Raw genomic sequence first — 18,433 nt, 5'->3', positions numbered from 1 at the left:
TTAATTGAGGCGCCTCCTCTAGGCCATGAAAGTTGTCAATAGAGAAGAAAATGATAGATGTAACGTTAAAGGGACACTGAGGATAAAATGAGGTTGGCCTATATCAATCGACTATGGCATTCCAACGACAAAAGAGAGAACTGTTGCCAAAAATGAGTGATAAAAAACTAGAAAAGACAAAGAAAAAAATGCAAGTGTCAACATCACAGGCCAATATCAGAATTAAACCGCTCGCATCGACACTGCATTTTGGGCACAGATCCCAGAGGCTAAGTTACACTACCATTCACTTCAAAATCGTGGCAACCCGTCCTTTTTGATAAGGAAGTCACGAGTTTGAATCAGCTGGTGGGAAAATTTTCAAACTCAATTTTTTCACTGATAAATGCATCTTTTGCTGCACGACATATAGCACCATAGCCAGAAAGAGCCACGGAATCAATTTTTGCTGCGAGCAATTATTGGATCAAGTTGTCTTCAGTGTCCCTTTAAGAAACAGGAAGAGAGCAAAATAGATCAGGGAAAAAATGCAAGGAAATGATATCCTAGTTAAAATGAAGGGTAACAGAATGAATTTCAAAAGAGAAGGCAAGTGCAGCAAGGGAGGAGGTCAGGTGGGCAGGAGTGATTATTAAGTCTGCAGGGATAAGGTGGCCTCAGCTGGCACAAGACAGCACCAATTAGAAGGATACGGAAGACGCCTTTGTCCTGCTGCGGACCTGGTTAGGCCGCTGCTGACTGTCTTACCGTGAAAACATCTATGTGGAGCGTCACTGAAATTTTTTTCCTTTTTGCCACAGTACTCTCATGAAAATAATTCCTGAAATAAACTTCTGAAATAAATGTCTGAAATAAACTTCAAACTTCAAGTTTCCCGCAAACCACCTATGCTGCACAGAAAGCAACGCGGTTCCAAGAGTTCCATGTTTGCCAATCCTCCTTCAAGTGGTTTGCAGTTCTATGGCAGTGCGGCATCGATTTCACGAATATTGCCAATCATAAGAATGAAAATCTAGAACTTAGATTTAAATTGTCTGAATTCTAGGCAATTTGAGTATTCTTGCACTGAACTAGCATAACAGGACCCAGAAAAAAACAACAAACAAAAAACAGATATGGTCATATCCATCAGCTACAGGAGTTGGCAGCATGGGTTTGTACAACTACACCAGAATGAGTGAGCTATGAGGCATGGTGTGTAGAAGGCACAGAACATGTGTTTGCTGTCCACCTAATCTGGGTGAAAATGTAGCAGTCGGCAACCTAGACATACACATCTGGATTCAAAGGTAGCAGGGAAGCTGAGGTATAGCATAAATTGGGCTACTAGAGGACCAGTAATGATCTTCATGTTAAAGCTATGCTACAGGCCACATGGCACACCATACTGGAAGACTCAGATTAATTTCATCCACCTCGGGTTGTATGAATGCGCACTGAAATCCAAGCAGACAGGCACTAGTACATTCTGTAACCTCTTAAATGTGGCCATAGCAGTCATAAGTGAACTTATGATCTTGTGCCTGGCAGCCAAAACTTCACACTACAGTTCCTATTGCCAGCCCTGTATACCATATTTGCTCGTGTAATTTGCACATTCCTTATTTATTACCTGGATTTGTAAAAAAAAAAAAAAAAAAAAAACTTTTACTCGCATATTTTGCGTTCCCTGCTACACAAGCACTCCAGCGTGCACACGGCTGTACGCAAGGCAGGCTTGACAAAAACGGCATGGCTGCGTCACTGTATGCGGCAGCGAAAGGCAAGTGAGTGGTGTAAAAAAAAAATCAAAATTCATTTGTAAATTGTTACGGTAAAGAAAAGTCAACTGTGCGCAGTTTACCCGGCTTCCTCGCTCGGATGGTCGCTTTCCCATATGAACGGCTGCGAGAACAAACTTCCAGTAACCTCCAGAGCATGCATTGCGCCAGAATCTGAAACTACCGAACCGTCGGCAGCTCTGTTAGCCGGGCAGCACGCGAGAGCGCCATTTTATCGTCTTGTATCTCCATTTGCCTCTGACTGCTGGCTGCGACTGTATTTTTCTGTGTTTAAAGCTCTGAGCTGTGCACACGCCCTCAACTACATAACACAGGGCTGGGGCAGGGAGGGGAAGGGGTGGAGGAAAGCACGGACTTAGAGTTGGAGTCAACTTTTTTGTTTTGGCCAGCGAGGGGCGCGAGTTGCGGGGTCAACGTATACACTGCAATATACCGCATACATTTCGCGTAATAACCTTTGTAGAGTTTTTTAGGACGTGTTCACGAAATCTATGTGCAATCTGCGCACCATTCCCTTTTGAAGACTTAACTTAAGGAAAAAAGTGCGAATATTACGCGAGTAAGTACAGTATTGTCTGCTGAAGAGAAAAGTCGCAGTCATTAGTAAGCTATCCAGTGCCAAAGACAGTGCAGGCATGCAATTTAACAGTTTAGTGGCTGGCACACCAGTTGACGGCAGCTCTGCACTGAGTCTACTCTTTGATGTGGGTTCAACTGCCTTTGCCCCTGTCTTTCAGGCTTTCTTAGAAGCTCAACGGAAGGAAAAGGGAAAATGTGGTGCCATCCTTTCCACAGTCAGCACAATATTGGCTTCTTTCCCGATGTCACACACTGTCAAGCTTGTTGCTTGATTGTTTAAAAAGACCTTGCTCCCAAATTGCACACCAAAAAGATGTGCGCAACTGTGGCACAGCTTTCTGTGCGCATGCACAGTCTTTGCCAAAAATATTCAGCCCAAGGGGTTTGCTTCCAAGCCGTGTAGCGGGGCCTTTAAGCACACTTGACAGTCCTAAGCTTGGAAGGACTTAAGTTCCTCCCACCTTCGTGAAATTATGGTCCCTGAGCGTGCAAGAGGAGCCGCGCTGCAGGGGTCGGAAGAGGACCCCTTGGTGGTGGTGGTTGTGGCGTAAATATACAGGCGGGAGAAGCAGACCCCTTGGACTATATACTTTTGACAAAGACTGTACCTGTAGTTGCCACAGCTCACAGCAGATGGCACCACATACCCAGTCAAGCATCTGGGAGCTTCAGTAGACCACATGTCCCAAATATTGTGGGTGGATCCACAAAACGCACATCATTGAAAAGGTCTAGTCAAAAGTTTTCATGTAGTATATGCAGACCTGTGGTAACCTTAGTAGTCTGCATATAATTTACGGCGACATGTTTTCATGGATGGTTTGGATGGTCTCGAGAAGGGGGACGTTAAATACTTGCCTCTGCTAAAAAGCCAGCACTCTCAAAATAGAACTGGGATACGCCATGGCTCTGCTGCAATTTCCTATGCTTTGGATTTTTTCTGGTCAAGCTATACACAAATCATAACGAAAAAGTCCTCAACCTTTCAAAGAATTTAAATCATAAACTGTGGGACTTATCGTCCCAAAGCAACACATGGGATGTGAGGGATGCAATAATAAGACACCATTTGAGCAAGATGCAAGCACACACACACACAAACAAAAAAAAAGCTTTGATTTTCTTGCTCTTTCTCAAAGCAGCGACTGCAAAACCTTAGACACATGGCACCTTGGAACAAGCCTTGGAGTCATGTGAGCTCTTGTTATCTACAATAGCTCCTTTTCTCCCAAACAAAATGCATGCATTTCATCAGTGAAATTCATATGAAAGGTTGAACAGCACTAAACAGTATTTATGACATGCCAGCTCACAGCTTAATAACAAACTAAAACACATTCCATGATATGTTAAATATCAAAAAATTAAAAATGCGCAATCATCTGTGAGCCAAGAAACAAAAAGTACATAACAAAGGTGATCTAAAAGCTGACATTTTTCATGCAGGAAGATGCTAACTGAGCTTATCTGCAGTATAAATCAGATTGAAAGAAACAATTGCAAAAGCAATACCAACGGTACCTTTGCACCTTCAGCAGCTAAGGCAGCCTTGTGAAGCTCTTCAAGCTCCTGGTATTGCGCCTCGACACCCTTGTTGCGCTGCTCACGAGACTGAAGGCCTGCATCATGTGGCTGTGCTGTTCTACGGCCAAAATGTGCTTCCTCTTCACCCATGAGCTCCAGCTTTTTTTGTAGCATGTGTTTTGCATGCTCCACCTCAGTCCTACATGCACAGAGTAGTACAGCTTCAATTGACGGCAAGCATCACAAGCCACATATTTGTGCATCGCAAAGCGATTCCCTTTTGCAATAAATATTTGGCCACATAATACAGCCAGCTACCAAACAGTGCATTCAGACAAGCAGAAGATGTTGAAATACATCCAAGAGTGGTGTGACCCCCTACGGGTCAGTGCTTTTCATCAGCCTGCTGCCTTTTCATTCACACACAGCTAACAAAAGTATGTTTTGTAAGCCCATTAAGGCAAAGTGAAGAAAGGGTAAGTAAGCAAAAACCATTCCTACTAAACAGAGGCCTACACTCACCGCTCCTTTTCTTGAGCTTCTTTGCTCTCCCGGAGTTCCATTATCTCGGCAAACTTGGCTTCACACTCATCTATAGTTGTCCGAATTTTTTGGAGGGCGTCGTTGATTTGAGGTACTAATTTGACTTTTTCCTCGATGACAGACAGCTTGCCTCGGAAGTCCACAACAGCCAATTCAAGGCCAGTCAGGGCTTCTGTGTCTGCAGCAATTTTCTCCTTTCGAGCAGCTGGATCCCTAGAATAAGATAGAAACATGCTCGATATTTTATTTATACAGGAGAAAAAAAAAGGGGAAGGGGGGGGGGGCACGCTTATGCAGAAAGAAAGGATTAAGTCACACAAGGTTCAAGCTTCAGCCCAGCCTACATTAGATAAAACTTCTTTAAGCAAGACAAAAGTGTTGTGTTGTGTTAGGTTTTATGACACATTAGCAACTAAGGCCATCATGCACCGAGATCAACGTATAGGGAAACTGTTTTTTGCTGAATTTTATAGAGATATTAAAGTCATTGACGGTGTAAAAGGACTAATGGTTTGTATTACCTAGCGATGACAGAGGAAAGAAATTTTACAACTGGCTAATAGTAGAAGCTTTAAAGAAGATCGGGTAGCCTCAGCAGCCATCCTTGGCTGGGCAAGGATGTTGAGCCTCCCAACCAATCAAATAAAAACCTCCGCCTTCTTCTCAGAAATGGTTGGTTGGTTTATGGGGTTTAACGTCCCAAAGTGACTAAGGCTATGAGAGACGCCGAAGTGGGGGGCTCCGGAAATTTCGAACACCTGGGGTTCTTTAACGTGCACTGACATCGCACAGTACAGGGGCTCTAGAATTTCTCCTCCAAAGAAATTCTAGCCGCCGCGGCCGGGATCGAACCCGCGTCTTTAGGGTCAGCAGCCGAGCACCATAGCCACTGAGCCACCGCGGCGGACTCTTCTCAGAAATGAGAAGGTGGATGAGGTGTACCAAGAAATGAAACACAGTGGGTAAAAATTCAGAGTTTCTCAAGAAAACCTGCTTCGCTTAAAAAGCTAAAAACATAAGACATTTCAACCACTGCATCTTCATCTATAATTTAAGACGTACTACAGTATTTCCCACTCAATTAAATCCAAACGCCAGAATACTTAATCTGAGTGCCATTCAATTCAAGTGCCAGCAAGGTTAATCCTCAAGTATTCCCACCACTAGCCCACTCAGACGCATAACGCGGTCTACAAATTGCAGACGAGTAATCGACGATAAGACACCCAATGGGCAACTAATAATCACAACTTTTTTTAATCATCACAATGAAGGGCTAGGTATTTATACTACCCAGCACATCAACGGAAGTACAGGGTGAGCACGAAGCATATAGCAGTTATGCATCGACGGTGTCCTACAACTCGCATCATGATGTCACACCTTTATTAACCTGATAAGATGAGCAACCGCATGCTAAGGTGATGACTAGGATAAAGTCCCTATGATCAGCTGATAGTCCAGTCACATGACTTTGTATCACTTGCAACCTGGCGTCACACTTTCTCAAGCCCAGTTATGAGGGGTATGAAACAAAACGTTATGTTGAATATAATGGCGCTATCACTACGACAAACACCTTTAGCTAGGTCATGTTGCTACATAGCATTAATAAATTGCACACAGATGTGCGATTGTTCCTGCCTTATAAAGACATATCAATTGCCTCTGTATCTCAAGTATCAGAAGACAATGGATGTTTCAAAAACCTTAAGTCACGTGACTTTCAGCAAGGATGAAGTACTTTCGCAACCCAGCAACATTGGTATCGGATTCCCCTGAATATGGCTATACTTTGCACAAAATTATTTTGGTGAGTCAACTCTCCGGTTTCACGCGACTTGCAATGTCATGCATCACAGCACGTCACTACTGCAACACTATCGCTAACTTTAACACTTTCATTGCATCATTACACGTTGTGGCATCACATGGAGAGACTTTCACCTCGACTGGACATTATGGCAACCCTGTAGTAAAGGGTATCAAACCAATCAGTTTTCCCTGTGTAATAAGGCTGTCATGGAGATATGTTTAAGCTAAGTCATCATCTGGGGTCACGTGACTTGCAGTATCATGCATCAGGACAAGTCACTTTGGCAATCCTGATGCTGGGTATCGAACGAATCGGTTTTTCGTAGGCTGAAACACTTTCACTGCCTCATTACGAACTGTGACGTCACATGAAGCGACTTTCATTTCATCATGACGGGGCATTAATGTAACCCTGCAGTGATGGGTACCAGACGAATCGGTTTTCTTGGTGCAATAAGGCTATACTGAGATACTGTCAAGATGATACTGAAAATGTATCATCTTCACGACAGCGTTTTCTTGAACAGTAAATATATTATTACAAGATTCATTTGTACCGCCACTTGTCAGCAGTCTGTTTTTCAGCTGTGTTTTTGTATTTTTGGAATGATTCTGTGCAGTGAGAACTGGAGACTGCAAAAAAATATTCACCCAAAATGTCTGCCTGTTCTTCTATATTTGTCTATATACCAGGGGCTGACAGAAAAGGAACTGTGAATGGGGAGTAGCTGCCGTTTATCTTTTTAACCATCTCCTGCATTTGCTTTGGTGTGGCTGAGCTATTTATAGACAACACATAACCTTGCCATGACGTCTTTTCGGCATTACGGCAGATACATCAGGCTTTTACTCTGGACTTTTTAAAGTTTATCAAATTCTCCTGCGTTGGGTATTTATGGAAAATTCCCCAGGCTTTGTTTTGTTTCTTTTTCTTGTATATACCAAATTTTGTGATTTTTTTTTACCACTCCAGACGACTGAGGGATTGCTAGGTGTGCAGCAGTTAAAATACAGTTGGTGATCAATTCATTTAGTTCGTTTATGCTGAAATTACCCGAAGCTATTTTATCCAGGCTGACCTTTTCTCTAAACAGTGCCCAGTCAGCTAAATGTAGCTTCCAACGTCGTGGTTTTGTTGGGATGACTTCTGGTGCAGATGTTAAGCTGATTATTACAGGGAGGTGATCACTGCCACATGGGTTGTCGATGGCGTCCCATTTAAACTTGCTAAAAACAAAGGGTGAACTAAAAGACAAACCTAGAGCTCATTTTTGTCGTGCTCAGAGAGCAGTATACATTTTGTCGGTATTTAGGAGACAGATGTTATTGCTTAGAATAAAATCGTCTAAAATATGACCACTTGCATCAGTGTAAGCACTTCTGAAAACCTGGAGTGGGCATTAAAACCCCCGACTACCAGATATGGCTGTGGTAGCTGTTCTAAAAGTGTTTCTAAGTAGTGAAGTGCAGTTAGGTGTGGCTCAAGATGTATAGAACATATTGTGATTGTTTTAAAATGAAGGCTGGTGACTGCAACAGCTTCATATTTGGTTTTAAGGGGGGATGTGGGTATCAGATCGCAAAAATCACGAAAAAAAGTAGCTTTTTGAAAAGTACACTTTTTGGCATCTCCAACACTGTTTCTATGTTGTACTGAAACATTTCACCCAAAAATAAACTTTAAGCGCTCCAAATAAATATATTTGTCGGCATTTACACATAGACAGTGAGTGCTAGCTTAGAACTTTCAGGCTTGTTTTCTCGAAAGTTTGTTTTGAGCTTAATACCTTGTTTGTGGAAAGCGTAGCACAACAATGGGTGCAAGGATTTTTACCCAGTTTGTTTTGTTGTGATCACTGAAATGTGGTCCGCATGAGACAGTCTCAGATTTACCATTTAGGCTCGCATATTTTATCACATGGTAATTAGAGCATGATACATGCTAAACATAAAAGAAGGTGCATATTGTGTCCTTTAAAAAAAAAATTATGAGAGTCTTTGTTTACACCACACTTCTTAGTCAACATTAAAAGCTTTTACAGACCTGTAGCCTATTTTTTTGTCATGCTAGGCTTTCCACAAGCAAGCAACATGGGGACAGCAAATAAACAATGATAAAGGGAACCTACTGAAGCTGTCATTGTGAAACTTTATATCTGATTGTTTGATGCTGTTTTAAGCCAGTCTGCCAAATTTCATCACTCTAAGTCGAAAAATAGAAAAGTTGCCTTCGATCCCCTCACCCCCCTTTCAGCTTTATTTCATGGGTTGCAACACCACTCTGTACTATAATAGCAACGCCTCCTGAGACCCTATTGGCTTGCTCTCGGTTACACCGAAAGACTTTATACTTGTTTAAGAAAATCTTCTGCTTGGGACCTAAGTTGGTCTCCTGTAGGCATAAAGCCACATGGGAAAGTGTGTTTAAAAGCTCTTTTATGTCACTGTAGTTATTTATTAGTCCTCGGCAGTTCCATTGTATAAGGAATGCCATGTTGGACGATTTTTGAGAGTAGTTAAAAACTTCAGATACCGGTTTCGGGGGTTCCATTACTGGGGTGTTCTCTTTTCTTTTTCACTCAAGGGAGCTATGCCGCCGCTGCAGCGGGGGCTAGTACTGCATTGTGCTCATCGCCTCACTACAAGCTCTGCAGGCCCGCGGAGAACCCATAGGTGTACGGTTTGTGGGTCTCTCCTGACTGGGGGAAACCTTACGGGAGGCCAAGGGACCGGTGGGTCCTTTTTCAGAGGTGGCAGGGCAGCCTTCGCTGCATCTGCCGGGGGCAGGGGCGGGGGCTGCCCTGCCTCAGGCTCTGCCTGGGCAGTGACCGAAGCTCGGTGTGGTGTGACGTCCCTGTGCACCATATCGGCGAAATTTGTTTTTGTCAAGGTCAGGACTATGTGTTTTGTTGGTGCTTCCTTCTCTTTTCGGATTTTGATATGATGAACATAGGTGACGTTCTGGTCTTTTACGCCCTTCAACATTTCTTCTTCTGAGCGGTTGAGAAAATCATGTATGGATATTACGTCTTTCACTGTGTTTGATGATCGGTGAGTAGTGACAGATAAGGTTATATCTCCAAACTCCAAAGAAAACCATGGTGGGAGTTTGGAATATTGCATTCTGTCACGGATTTGGAGGAGTAGGTCGCCACTGGCCAGCTTTGTCACCTTGTAGCCAAGGCCCAAGGGGCATCAGTCAAAGATTTATAAACAATGAAAGGAGATATTTTTCTAGCTGGTTGGTCTGCATCTTCACTATGTACCGCACGGTACCAAGGGAAAAGTTTTGTTTTTTGCAGGAATTCTGCTGTTACATCGGTCAGCACTCTTTTTTGAGGGCAATCATTTTGTGGGAGAGGGGGAGCCATGAAGTAAATGTGTTTTTCAGCTGTGGTACCAGCCACCCACCTCGGAGCCCAACGAGGAGACGGGACAGGAACTTGCACGCAAGTCCTGCCCATGCCAGCTATACACCCCAACCATAACCAAATATGATGCAACTAAGGGTAGTTGGCCAGACAAGGTTAACCCTCACCGCCAGAAAAAAAAGAAAAAACCAAGAAGTGATAGGAGACAGGAGAGTTGTGAGAAAGGAATAGGAAAGTGAAAGAGGTGAGGACAGGAAAAGGCGACTGCCGATTTCCCCCAGTCGGGTCAGGCCGGAGGTGCCATCTACAGGAAGCTGGTGCCAAAGTAGTGTGTTGCCTCTGACAAGGGGCCTTGAAGGTCCAAACGCTCGACATTGGCTCAACCACAAGGATCCCCTTTCCCCAGACAGGGACGCCAGAAGTACATTTTCAGTGGGGGGGGGGGGGGGGGGGGGGGCTCGAACAAGTTTCTTTTTACTTTTTTTTTGTTTATGTACTTAGGTTTTTCAGATATTACAATCCAAGTTTGGCTTGATTGAGAACAATTAACTGCATGAAAAAAACTGTTTTTCTCATGCAGTGTTTCTTTGATCGCTAGATGGTGCATATTTATGCAAGCATTAACAAGAAAAAATTACAAAATGAATTTTCAGTGCGCATATATTTATTGACATTTGACAAATTCACATATTTAGCCATTCGCGCATGAACAAGACCTTAACATAAAACAACAGTTTAAGTACCACAATACAAGCAAACGTGCTACTGTACATGCATACAGTTACCAATAATGCACGCAAGCAGCAGACATTTCGGACAGTGCTGCTCTTTCTAGGTGCTTACGCGGGTTGCCGCTCGCTCCGGTGTTCTACTCACAAACTCCCTGATGACGTCGTCTATACTTAGGAGCGCCGTTCTTTCTTTGTGTATATGCAAAATCAAAAGATGCGATAACCTCTTTTGAGTCGTTCGGTTGCGCAAATACGTTTTTATTATGCGCAGAGCGTTCCCCGGAAGCCACAGACGCTGGTATGGAAAACAGAAGCTGAACATACCTCACGACCTGATCTATCAACTCGCGCATGTTTTGAGATTCCCATTGTAGGATCTCCAAAATGCCCAGAGTTGCGGTTGACTCAGCACAGTTTAGAAGAGTTGGTAATAGCATAAACTGCGCCGAGAGTCTGCACAAGTCAAAATCAACTGCATGCACTCCCAAAGCTGCCTCTAGTTCATCTGCTGTATACTGACTACCTCCAGCGGCACTGGTTAAGATTTCTTCTAGTTCTACGAGCTGTTTTATGCTCGGCTGCTCAAAACGCTGATTTGTTCCACTTATGATTCAATAGGCGGCATCAAAATACTTCTTGCGAAGCGCGGCCTTAACGTCAAGTGCAACTGGCTGGACAGGTCTATCAGTCGTCTCATACCTCGCAGGAGGTTTTGTCGGCCTTGACATACGAGGTTCCTTCAGGCCTAGGCGTGCTGCTGTTGTGCTCGTGTGCTGCTACAGCTTCTCAAACGCAGTTTCAGAGCGCAACTGGGAGATCGCTTCTCAGAGAGCCTCTGCTGCCTTTTTTGCACCTGCGGCGCAATATGTTGAGCTCTGGAGAGCCCTTGCTAATTCTTCACAAGTCCCAAAGAAGGCTACGGAAATGTGGATACCTAACAAGGTTCAAATTTCTGCAAAACCCGATCGTAACGTCTAAAAATAGCCTTGCTGCTTTCAGTCACTGAACCTGGTGTCTGCAAGAGCTCCTTGAGTGTCTCTTGAATTCTGGCGTAATTCTCAACGAATCTTTCCATCGACTTGAATCTAACTGTCCATCGCGTCGGGCCAGCTCCCTGCTTCTGCTGCTACTGAAAATTCCAGCCACTCCTGAAGAAGGGACAGAGTTTGTACCAGAATCTTGGATTGAAAATAAAGGGTTTTCTACATGAAGGCCATGAGATACGCTTGCTTCGGCCATTCTACTACCTTATTTGCATTTCAGCGCAGAATGAAGCCAGCGAGCAAGTGGCGCTCGGCGTGGTACTCACGTCAGAGTGTTTTTATTGTTAAAATTGCCGTTCTATGCAAACCAAAATGAGGGCTAGCACTCTAATTCATGTCTGTTCCAGAGAATTGGGGGTGTCTTAACGTGTAGTTTCCTGCTGGGACGTCATGGGAACGTGGAGGTCGTAAGTTAGGTTACAGAAAAAAAAAAATGTAAACAAGGGAGGAATTCAGGCAGGGGAGGGGCTGAGCCCCCTCATGAGAATACTTGGGGGGTTATAGCCAAACCAACTAAGTTTTTTGTAATCACTGATAAAGCTGTTGAAGAGTCTTCAAACGTTCTGCAGACCCCCCCCCACACCCCTCGTTTGCCGAATCTCTACGGCCGACAAACGAGATAGTGCCACTCGTGCAATCGCTGAGATAACGACTTGTTTTGTTTTGTCGTCACTACAGATGATGCGAATATACGACTTTTTTATAATTTATTTTGGCATATACCGCAAAGAAATGTAGCACAAAATATTATGCCAGCCAAATGACATTTCTGTGCGAAATTTGAGCTCAAACAATTCATCAGGTTACTTCAGAGAAGCATTCTACAGTGCACATTTAATTGCAGAACAGAATGTACAAGAACAGAGCGCCTCAAATGTCTATGCCACCTGTGTATCGAAACTGAAGCCAAAAAAAGGGTCATTTCCACTTGTGGCGCTGCAAACATTATCCTTCCCTAGGTGCCTTTTTAGAGGTGGTGCAGCCAGTACACTGCATAGTGCAGTGGTTAGTAAACTTTCTTCGCACGTGGAAGACTAGGCTTCAGTTACTACTGGTCCAACTTTTTTCTTAGTTTTTTTTTAAAATCTTAAACCACATTATGTTTGAATGTAGACAAGCTGCGCTAGATAAAAAGAGCCAACCAAAACTGAAGTTTGTGCAGTATACCCTCAAAGCTAACGCGAACTTCACGCTCCCAGCATAGCCTCCTGGATGTGACCTCCCATGTCACACAACACCAATTTTCATCACTCGTTTACAGCACACTCGACGGTACACTCCAAGCTCCGATCTGTGTCATAGCAGATCAGCAAGACAAACACGTCCTAAAAAAAGTGCTGGGAATTGTTTCATTCAGCTTATCTGCCAGCAGCACAGTGCGCATCATGCAGACGTATGCTGTCACTGAACAAAGTTTTTGTCTGCGAGCTGCTTGTGCTTTCTCTTTCAGCTAGTGAAAAAGGAAAATTAAAGGACAAGTGGATCAATTAAGAGTTTTTTGTGAGCAGTGAATGCTTATACGGCCTGCCTGCCATAGGCAGAATTTTTGAGTCATCTTGTGTTCTGTTTCGCTACTATCACAGACAGTGAAAGAAGGGCATCTCTTCACCACTCATTTCGGTTTGATACCTATACGTGTAGAATAGAGGTCTGCAGTTAACTACAAGGAAAACCACAACACATAGGGAGCTTAACCCCTTGTATACCCAGCATTTTGTTCTTCATTACACTATCATCGAAACGCTTGCTTACCCGATTTCCATGAATGGTTAGCTTGAGATGCAACCAACCGAAATGAGTGGTGAAGAGATGTCCTTCTTTCAAGGTCCAAGATCGTAGCAAAACAGAACACAAGAAGACACAACCGTTCTGTCCATGACAGGCAGGCCGTATAAGAATTCACACCAAACAAAAAGGTCTTACTGATATACTTGTGCTTTCATTTTCTTGTTTCACAAGAGGAAAGAGAAAACACTACAAGCAGCTCGTAGACAGAAACTTCATTCAGTGACGGCAGTACGTCTGCCTAACAAGCACTGTGCGGCTGGCAGACAACAAGCTCAATGAAATGATTCCCAGCACATTTTTTAGGGCAAATTTGTCTTACTAATCTGCTGCGGCACAGATCGGAGCTTGGAATGTATCGTCTGGTGTGCTCTAAACAAGCATTCAAAATTGGCTGGCGCTGCGTGGCACGGAGGTCACATCCCGGAGGCTATGCTGGGAGCGTGAGGTTCACGATAGCATTGAGGGTGTGCTGCACAAACTTCGGTTACGGTTGGCTCTTTTTTATCTAGCACAGCCTGTCTGCATTAAAAAACAAGGCGATTTAAAGTAAAAATAAAAATAAGACTAAAAAAAAAAAAGTTGCACCAGTGAGAATTAAACCCTAGTCTACCGCCTGTGAAGCTAGTTCACTAAACATTGCACTACACAGCGTACCAGCTGTGCCGCTTTTAAAAAGGCACCTAGGGAAGGATAACGTTTGCAGCAACGCAAGCGTAAATGACCCTTTTATTTGGCCTCAGTTTTGGGCTCTCATTTGAGGCACTCTCTCTTCTGGTTCACTCTAGCTGGGTTAGGTTGGCTGAATGATACTGGCTGGTCAAGAAAAGTGAAACCGAAATTAAGTGGTCGGAGTGTTCTTGGATACATGATCGCCCGTTCGTCGTCACGCCTGCCGTAGCACGCATGTTGGAAGCGCATGAGTGACTATGCAGCACAGAATTCAGGTTCTGAGTAGGGCTACTATGACGATCTCTTGCTGTGCCAGTCATATCTGGATATGGCCTCCCTTGGGATCCGGTTCAAATTAATCGATGCGAGACCCATACAGCGTCCGAATTGGCGAGCGTCCGAAGTCATAGGCGTTGCCCGGAACCGAGCCAGTTGTTGGAATTATCCAGATTTCCAAATTAACAAGGGTCAAATTAACCAGCTTTTATTGTACCTACAACTAAACAGTGAATTCTATACTATACCTATTCATGCAATTCTGCTTATACTCATTCAAGATTTTCTGCAAGTAAGTGTTAACAGCTAGACGGTGATCATGCAAGGAATTAATGTGGCATTCTACAAGGGCATGCACTACACCTGAACTTACACAGTAAAAAGATAAGAAGGTACAGAGCATATGACTACATGGCACTAACATGAATACTGCTATCCTGGCAAGGTCACTATTGTTTACCAGCTGCCAATGGCTAGTAGAAAACCTGCATGGCCAAAGCAAGACATGCATTATCAGACTGAGAACACGAGCAAAGCAGTCTATCAACCTTTATGTGCTCACAACTGGAAGCCCACTGCAGAGATTAACCCTTTGCAGGACTTATGTTATCCCAGTTACTTCAAGTGCCAGTAAACGGACAACGGTGCGCCTAGGTACCATATTCTTGTGCGCTGGATACTACCAACTATAAAACAAACCATTTAGAGTGTTTTTATCTTCAGATAATAGTTCTCCTTTGTCTTAAGTGTGTTTTTACAAGCGTAGGTGTACAGTTCGATGTGGCAGGTTTTGGCAAAAAGTAAAAATTTGGAAAAGCTGTTCAGCTTTTGAGCCTTTACTATCAGTAAACTGCCCCATAATACTTTCTTAAGCAATTTTCAACTGTAATGCAAGTTTTCTTACATGCCGAAAAACCTTATGTACGGATGAGTACCACATTTGAGGTCTTTTTACGAAGTCGTTGATACAAATGTGTATGCCTTTTCTTTACAAAACCAGCCAGCGAAACAGCTTGAAAGTGATGTGATTAAATTTCTACAGTCATTCTGAGTGCAATTCGTCATTAGCATGCATGTGAGACATGCATACTAACTTGCGCCTTATGAAGGGTTAAACAAGTATAGACACGAAAATTTTGGAAACACGTTTTCTTCATTGGTAGATACATTGAGACATTAGTATACATGGATCAACATAAGGACTTTCCCTATGTGTGGTAAATAATTTATAACCAAATTTTCTTTTCTCATGTTGTATTGGTTTCGGTTTAAACAGCCGAATGGTAGCTAATGATGTCAAAGTTAGGTTTAGGTCACATGAGGCTTAAAAAGAACTGATAAAATCACCGCTTCTCCATTTTAATTCACTAAAACTCTTATGCCAGCCAACCCCAAGACCTGGAATAACAAAGAATATAAAATGTGGCTAAAAAAATCACTGTTTTTGCGAGTCTCACGTGACCTAAGCTAAACTTTGAAGTCATAGCTGCTGCTCGGGTGCTAAAATGGAAATAAACAGTGAGAGAAAGAATTTATAAATCCTTTGCAACGCACCGGCAAATTCCAAGTGGTGATTTAAGCTTACTAATGTCTTGTACATAATCAAAAAACAAGAAACAAAATTTGGTGCCTGTAGTATTTTCTAAAGGAGCGAACCCGGTTTTAAACCTTTCAACCCCCAACCCCGAACAGTACTCAGCATGGAATATTGCACCAATATCACACATGATGTATCACACTCATTCGGCCTAATGTTGCACTGCATTCCACTACCAAAGGAGAGTTACGGTCTGCAATTGCGTTGGTTGCAATTTTCAATACCAGAGGGTGGTAATTGTCCATGAAAAACTGGTTTCACGCTTTAGCACGTGTTTTAAGCCTGACAACAGTCATTTTCGCCAGAAATTGCCACAACTACTAGGCATTTTTGGCATGTTTTTCAGGAAATAATTTGGCGGTTAAAGGTTTAAAAGTGCAGTTATGCAAGAAGGAAGAGAACAAAGCAACTGTGAAATAATTAGCCAGAAATCCACAATTCCGCAGCTAAGGAGTATGCACATCTTTCCAGCACTTCATTATTTCTGATAACACCCTTCACACTGCCTTTGGTAGTGTTTTAACCTGGCTGTTCAGTGTCTGAGGTTCAGTTCATTTATTATCTACATGCACCTTTTTTGATAAGGTTTTCATCCAATGGTTTCGTTTTCGGCTGCCCTCTATAAATAGGAGCAGCGTGTGATGCCTAGTATCAAATACAAGTCCTCGATTCCTATCAATAAAAGAGAAGCTGGAAGTCTAGGCTAAGTTTGTGCCAACTTCCACTTGCCCTTCAATCTTTTTTTGCGCAGTACAACAACACGAATCCCTAGTAACTTGCCCAGCCATCTGATCTGATGCATACGTTCGATCAAAACAACCACATGTAGCGTTCATATTTGACTAACCAACAGTAGTACAAATCCTAATACCCAATCACACATACCTGCACACACCGGCCCTCTTTTCTTGTAGGGATTCCTTAAGTTCCAAGACGTCCAATTCTATTCGTTGGATTGCCTCAGTAGAAGCATAGTGGGTAGTCTTCAGCTGTTGGTAGTCAGACACAATGGCTGCTTTCTTCTCACAGGAGGCTGCAAGAACTTTCTCACAGGCAGAATATTCTTTATCAAGCTTCTCTGCTTCCTCAGCAATCGCACCAAGCAAACCAGCCAACTTATTCACTTCTGCAGTCTTAGCGCTGCACGCAGCTTTTGTCTCACATAGTCTTTTCTTGGCCTCCAGTTGCTTCTTTTCCTTTTCCTGGGAGGAAGAAATCATAATGGCCAATTGGATGAGCACAACAAGCTGTGCAAAAGTCCAGCATTACACAAAAATCAAGCACAGATTGACACGTAGACCTGGATATCAACCAAAACAATCTTTGCCAATACACAAGCGCCTATTAAATTGCATGACAGAAATTGGAAAACTACAGTTTAGCTGTGAATATGAATGGCTGTGACCAGGAAAGTTGTTCAATATCAATCACAATTTTCAATGGCACTCACTTAAGAGTTTAAAAGTAACAAGTCCCAACAAGGGCAACACACCTTATACTTGCTGTAGATGACTGTCATGCGCAGCCAGCTGTTCACCAGGATCTTCAAAAGCTTTCGAGTGCGTTTTGGCTTTGGGTTGGCCAAGTCCTGTAGGCCAACATCAGCAACTCCCAAGTGACGAAAAAAGTCTTGCATCACTTTCACGTAGTGGGACAGTGGCACTGTGCTCTCAATGTGTGCTGCTTCAGATGGCAGCAGGAATTGGGGCACGGCCAACGCCTCCTGATTCAAGCCGAACGGGACTAAAGCTTCATGCAATACACCAATTATGAGGCCAGCGGTGGGGGCATCCAAATCCTGACGTGTGGTTCGAATGTTGAAGCACCTTTCCAACATCTCCACCAGAGGGTCAGGCTCATTATTGTTTGCCTTGGCTGTTGGTGCATGCTACGAATAAACACCAGCATAAAACATGATCAGTTCATTGTACAAGACTCAAACCGCAGGCAGTTGTGCAAATACTAAGTGTTGAACTCTCTACCTAATATTTAACTGCTTTAGAACCCAAACAAGCAACAAAATAGACTCTCCAGTGCACTTAAAAGATTGGTTTATTGGTTCATTGGGGTTTAACGTACCAAAGCGACTCGGGCTATGAGGGACGCCGTAGTGAAGGGCTCCGGAAATTTCGACCACCTGGGGTTCTTTAACGTGCACTGACATCGCACAGTACACGGGCCTCTAGAATTTCGCCTCCATCGAAATTCAGCCGCCGCAGCCGGGATCGAACCCGCGTCTTTCAGGCCAGCAGCCGAGCACCGTAACCACTGAGCCACCGCGGCGGGGCAGTGCACTTAAAAGAATGCATACAGATTGCCTTGGTCATTGGAGTGTTTCACTTCAATATATAAATAAAAAATGAAAACACGATTTGGCTGCATAAAACCTCTGTTCGTTCATAAGGTCATTGCAACAACTTCGTGAAAACATTAGCTGAATTGTGACATGCTTAAGGCCAAATGTTTACAACTGCTTCATTATCCCTTTTAGGCGCTTTGTACACAATTGTGTACACAGCAAACTCACAGCTTTTTCTAAGAGACTGGTGTGTCTAACGGTGATTTCATTGCTTCAGTCGAATTGAACCCCCTTGGCGCAAATAAGTTGGTTTTTTGTGCCATGTAGCAAAAGCAGTAAATAATATTTCACATAACAATGAGCTAGGTAGCACTTCGTCTGCTATTTTTGTACAGACAGATTTTGCAGAGAATGAAA

At 43.3% G+C, this 18,433-nt stretch overlaps 1 protein-coding gene across 4 annotated transcripts in view; it reads right to left on the bottom strand.

Annotated features, from left to right (window-relative positions):
* The window catches only part of LOC149350547 (uncharacterized), a 52,269-nt gene that overhangs the window by 23,120 nt on the left and 10,716 nt on the right, over positions 1-18,433 (bottom strand). For all 4 annotated transcript variants that reach the window (XM_089579602.1, XM_089579601.1, XM_089579603.1 and 1 more), the window contains exons 3-6: positions 17,210-17,605; positions 16,603-16,919; positions 4,407-4,640; positions 3,882-4,083 (exon numbers count right to left, since the gene is read on the bottom strand). In XM_089579602.1, coding sequence (XP_089435728.1) covers positions 3,882-4,083; positions 4,407-4,640; positions 16,603-16,919; positions 17,210-17,605 — 1,149 coding nt within the window. The remainder of the gene's footprint in view (positions 1-3,881; positions 4,084-4,406; positions 4,641-16,602; positions 16,920-17,209; positions 17,606-18,433) is intronic.

This window comes from Amblyomma mixtum, chromosome 3 (assembly GCF_055824585.1).
Source record: "Amblyomma mixtum isolate Tamu chromosome 3, ASM5582458v1, whole genome shotgun sequence".
Taxonomy (NCBI): Eukaryota; Metazoa; Arthropoda; class Arachnida; order Ixodida; family Ixodidae; genus Amblyomma; species Amblyomma mixtum.
This window is presented reverse-complemented; position numbering and strand designations above follow the sequence as displayed.